We start from the raw sequence: 5,585 nt of genomic DNA on the forward strand, positions 1-5,585 counted from the left end.
GGACAGAAACAGCTTACAGCTGTGTTTGTAATAAACCTACATTTAGATGGTTTTTGGTTAACTTCAGGAGCACAGAGGTGTCTCTTTTTGATAACAGCGACAGACACAGTTGACTTATGTATTTTCTTGCCACAGTGAGTGCCTAAAGGAAGTAAAATGATCTTACCCTCTCCTGGTCCACCTCCACCACCTCCCTTTGGTGTGATGAGCTCCCTTCTCAGTTTTGCAAGACCTGCTTTGAGCAGACCCAAGTGGTGAGCTGTGGCCTTATTCTTCTGCGTCCTGGCCATCTATGCATTAACAGCAACAACATGTGCTTTGCATGAAAGGTATGTAATAAGCATTGTTTAATTAACAATTAATCATAAGCAAATCCTGAAGCTTAAAAATTTATTTGAGTTCCTTATTAGTTTTCAAAAACAATGTTTACCACAGCAACAAAACAATCTACATCAGGGGCCTTAAACTCAAAATTATCTGAACTTCTTCCCTGGTCAGCCTGGGGCCGGTCAAGTGAAATAACAGTTTGGTCAAAACAAAAGGATGATTTAGGATGATGTTGCACACCATTTCAAAGCTAAAGTGTTTATTAATTTTCTATGACAAAAAATATGCAGGAAAATTACATAGTTCAAAAATGTATGTTAGTTAGTTGAAAGTTGAAGTAGTTGTTGAAATGCATTTGAAAAAAGGAAGAAACACAGAGCAACCAGAAACATGTATACCATAGTTGCCGATGTTTAGCATTTAGGTGACTTCCATGTGACCCAAAGACTCCAATACCAAATTTGTATGACTACCCTAAACAAGCAGATCACATCTCTTTTTTATTGGATTCAATTGAATATTATATTTTACATCATGTTTGGATTAACACCTTTCATGTCAGGTGACACTGAATCCAAACCATTGCCACAGGCTGTTCTCACATTACCAGGCAATATGTGGTCTTAGATTGGATATATAACACATAGCCATGCAACATGTTGTGTTCTGTTGTGTTCTGTTGTGTTCTGGCAGCACAGCAAAGCCAAACAACAATGGAGGAGAGTGTGTGCATGTGAGACATTTTAGAAGACAGTCAAGTTCACCTGACAGTCAGATGCAAGGTGAGTCAAATCCGCCACAAATCAGAATTGACCACTGCTGTTAGTAATGTGAAAGCAGCCAAATTGTGCTACTATCGCAGACAAATCAGACAAATTTTAGAGCTTTTATTTTGTTATTAGGGCCACCTGGTGGTGGACGTTGTTGTTGCCTGGTTTGACCAAAAATTGGTGGTTCCAGTTTGTATGTTCCACTCGTGTGTGTGTGTGTGTGTGTGTGTGTGTGTGTGGGTGGGTGGGTGGATTCTCTGCAGGTGACAGACATGACAGACATGCAGATTAGAGATGTTAACCCAACTGTGTTTTTAGAAGGTATTTTTTTTAACTGAAATTTAGTGCTTCTTGTATTTTAAATTTTGCATGTGCAGTACAGTACCTAATTGTATATAAAATTGACTTCATCTATCCATCTTCCACAGCTTTATCCTCCAGGTGTGCTCCAGCTGACATAGGGCGAGAGGCGGTGTACATCCCGGACAGATCACAGGGCACCATGACAAACTTCATTTAAAAAAATTCCACTACAAACTATTTCAGGTTCTCACAACAGAAATGACTCAGGCCTGTCAAACTGTATATTTGTTATTATTTAATTGTTTATTGTTTAAGTCGCATACAGTATAATCTCTCATTAGTTTCTATGTTGCAGAAGTTTGTGGACTGAACATCTGGATTTTGTTGACCCTTTGGTCGGTGTTTAGGTTGGTGCGTTGTGGCTGATCCGATGAGATTTGACCACCCGATCTCCTTTGACCCGTGATGTACTACAGTATTATAAGGTGAAACTTCATTTCTAAAGGAGTTATTAAGGGCCACATCAGGGCTTCTCACACAGTTGATATGGGAAAAACAAATCTTTCAAGTGCTTTTAAAAGTAAAATAAAATGTATTAGAATGATTTAAATAAATATATAATTAAAATAAATTGCTTTGCTTTTTGATATTGATAAAAAACTACCCCCTTCCAGCACAGCCCAGGGTGTTATTTAAAGCATGTTATGTAAAACTTTAATGCAAGCTGAGGGATTGTGAGAGTTTAAAATCTGTTTCGAAGATGGCGTTAGGGGAAAAGTTTACGAGTGTTTATGTTTCTCAACTCCAGTCCAGGGATTATGTAACCAAATGCTAGACATGCTGAAAAGGTAATTTCTTACATCTCCATTGTTGTTTGTTTCTTTGTAGGAGGTGTGCTTGTCCTCATGAAAATATACAAAAATAGGCATTTTCTTTTTAAAAGGTAGACATGGTCTCTGCAAGTTGTTGTTCAGCATTTCTTGTTGCTCACTTGGGATGAAAGGGAGCATAAATAGCACAGGGAGGATGGGGACAGGAGGTGAGACACAGCATGTCAAGGGGGCGATTACAGATTTTATGAACACTCAGTACATTTCTGCAGATTTCTGCAGGTCCAAGTTAATGCTTTTTTTGTAAACAAAACGAAAAACAGAGAAGGAAGGGCTTTGACTTGAATGATTGACGTTAGTCACATATTGAGAACTGACAAGAATAAACCCATGCCCAAACATCTCAAATGTTCTTCTTTTAATGAACAACGCATCTTTATATCATATGTCAGTCAGCATTGAAGTGCATTGGTTAAAAATTAAGTGCAAGTACAGATTTTAATGCATTCACTTTGACTAGAGGAGTAAATTATTTGCATTGTCACCCCCAAAATAGTCATTCTACAGGGCCACTCTGCAAAACGAAAACTGCTATAGTTGATGCTGTTTCTAACCTAAAAGATATATGTTTTTTTTCCTGCTCCTTTCAAGCCTTTTAAGTTATCTCTGAGTGACAGTGTGCCTGCTTCAATTCTGCCTGCTGTCAGTTCACTCCAGGCCATCAATCATAGCATTTTTCCTCACCATTGTTGACTGATCCCTGACTGATTTCTCAGCAGTTTCTTAGTTTGCTTTGAGGGACACTGAAAGTGAATCAAGCCTGCAGAAGCACAAAGTCTGTGAGAAGCACTATTTTAGTGCAATAGTTTCACACTGGTTAACCTTGCCATCTAAACCTGGCTACCTCTGCATAGAGATGGAGAAGAGTTCTTATCACAGCCCCATCGATAGGCCTTAAAGTTTTTACTGAGAGAAGCGCCATTATTTGAGGTCTTGTCACCAGAGCAAGGATAACAACATCTTTTGAGGTAATAAAAAACAAATAACAGCATGAAGTTATCCTTTAAAATGCATTGTCCCCAGTATCTTGGATTCTGTCATCAGAATTTGGATAATACGTATTGAAACCATAAGGCTTTACGATAAATGCAACTTGGCCATATGATGGCAAAAGTCTTCAGTGGAGGCATTCCCCTTGGACTCTAGCTGCTCTCAGAGGAGGTGGGTGGTGCAGTGGAGGACGACCTCCGCCGGGACACTGACTGTGAGCGCTCAGGACTGTGTTTGTCATAAGGCTGGAGCTGCACCTCCAGGAAGTCCCTGTGCTGCTGGCTGATGATCTGGCTAATGAGTCCTGGCAGAGCCTGCAAGTTACTTAGTAGAGTCTCAAGCTTTGTCTCCAGCAAGGCGATCCTCTTCTCCATGTCCTCGCCTCGCTCATTCAAGTCCGAAATCATGTCATACATGATGTTCTGAGTCTGGAAGAAGAGAGACGAAACACACTTAAGATCGTCTACCAATGGGTGGTTATCGCTGATGATGGACAATCTGAAAATTCTGTGTCCAAATTTAGCAAACAGATGAAAGATACAACACACAAGCATCATTGATACATCAGTAAAAGTGTAACATCGTCTGAAAAGTGGAAGAAAACAATTAGAAGAAGAGTATTAATATACAAAATCATTTTCTTCATTATCTGACACAAATATTGAATGCCCTAATTGAGTTTCAGTACTCACATGCACCTATTTGACCAACTTTTTCGTGTGAGAGATGAGGACAAAATAAAAAAATAAATTAAAAAGTTTGAATTTAAGTTTTTCTGTTGCTGAGCTGAAACGTGGAAATGTTATGTATACTATATAAGAAAAAGGTTTGATGATTGTTGAGACCTCATATCACATTTAGATTGTGCTGTGGTTTTCCCCCCCGACATTACTAACTGTACACTGAAACAGCTTTAAGACGGTGTCACCTTATGACCAGTGCAAACCAGTGTATATTCATTTAAAAGCTAACAAAAAATAATGTGCATTATCAACATGAAAACCCAGCTTTTATTACTAATTCCTGTCATGGAGTCTTTCGAGTGTTATCTATTGCAGCGACAGTCCCATTGTCCTCCACATTTTGGACGAAATACAAGCTGAAAGCAGAACCATCATGTTCATGTTTAAAAAAATAAAGCCAGAGGAACATAGGTTGAGTTGTATTTCAGCTAATGAATCAACACCACTCAAGAGTTAACAATGTTTCCACGCGAGTCTTGAGCAGACAGGAAAGGTCCCTGCTGACTTTGCATGGTATTTTTTTCTTTTCTCTCTTTTAATGCATCACCTATCTGCTCAGAGACTTGAAAATTCACTGCGGCTGCAATTTTAGAACTTCCAAGGTTCAGTCTTCAAATTAGTCAATGGCAGACTAAAGAATCTTTGTCACACGAGGCATGAGGAGTGGGAGCTTTGCTGCTGGAGGGCGGTCTCTGAGGTATTATTCAGTGGAGGACTAAATATCCTTCACAGTGCAGAGGAGGTGCCATCCATCACTTACCTTGTCTCCTTCTGATTTAAGGCCAGAATTGTGGGGTAGGTTGTTTATGTGAATCACTAAAGTTGCACTGATGCAGCTCAGCCTGAGCTAATCTCATACTTAATTTCTGTGAAGACTTGTCGGTGGTTTAGAAATTGACTGAAGCATTTAAGCAGGTTGCGTATGACAAAATACTAATTACTTTATACCTATACCACCACTGAAGCATTTTCACGTCCCTTGTCAAAAATACAAACCCATAGAATTATGGCGTTTATGCCATCAGCAAAAACTGGCTTACCTACCAAATGTTATTGTTATTTTAAATTATTTTACTGTGTTTAAACTGTGATAGAGATAAAAAATAAGATAAAAGTATATCTCTGCTGCGATACAAATATCTGAAAAAGGTGAAGTGGTGAGGTAGAGAAGTGATGATGGAAAACAAAAAAAATAAGAAAAATGTTCACATTTTTAGAGTCAACATCGTTGTATAAACTCATAGAGATGAAGCCAAACACCTCTTCCAATTAATGAGGTTAAGGAGAGGAAAGTTAAGAGATTTGTAGCAAATAAATAATTAGCCAACATTTCCAAATGATATATGTGCCAAAAAAGTTCCCCCACAGCAAAAACTAATTTAATCTCATTCATTTATAGAAAAATAACTATTGTATTCCGTTTTTGCGTCATGTCTGCGCCAGTGCCAATGGAATTGATGAAAAAATGCCTCCAAATCCCTCCCATTGTGAGTCAACGTGGATACTCAGAGCGGAAGTAGGAAGGTCGAATTTTGACCTGGATGTCAAACGTTTGTGGAAAC

General features: G+C 38.7%; 1 protein-coding gene and 1 long non-coding RNA gene across 5 annotated transcripts in view; one reads left to right on the top strand and one right to left on the bottom strand.

The window, feature by feature from the left end:
• The first annotated feature begins 731 nt into the window (after positions 1–731).
• On the top strand, positions 732–2,633 carry LOC122781863. The gene is made up of 2 exons (XR_006361864.1): positions 732–1,418; positions 1,526–2,633. It is a non-coding gene; the product is annotated as an uncharacterized LOC122781863 (long non-coding RNA).
• Positions 1,683–5,585, bottom strand: part of kcnn2 (potassium calcium-activated channel subfamily N member 2) — a 30,388-nt gene continuing 26,485 nt past the window's right edge. For 3 of the 4 annotated variants that reach the window (XM_044045932.1, XM_044045928.1, XM_044045931.1), the window contains exon 9: positions 1,683–3,708. In XM_044045932.1, the coding sequence (XP_043901867.1) occupies positions 3,433–3,708 (276 nt within the window). In that variant the 3' untranslated portion in view covers positions 1,683–3,432. The remainder of the gene's footprint in view (positions 3,709–5,585) is intronic. The other variant, XM_044045930.1, reaches the window with a different exon arrangement.

This window comes from Solea senegalensis, linkage group LG15, assembly GCF_019176455.1.
Source record: "Solea senegalensis isolate Sse05_10M linkage group LG15, IFAPA_SoseM_1, whole genome shotgun sequence".
Taxonomy (NCBI): Eukaryota; Metazoa; Chordata; class Actinopteri; order Pleuronectiformes; family Soleidae; genus Solea; species Solea senegalensis.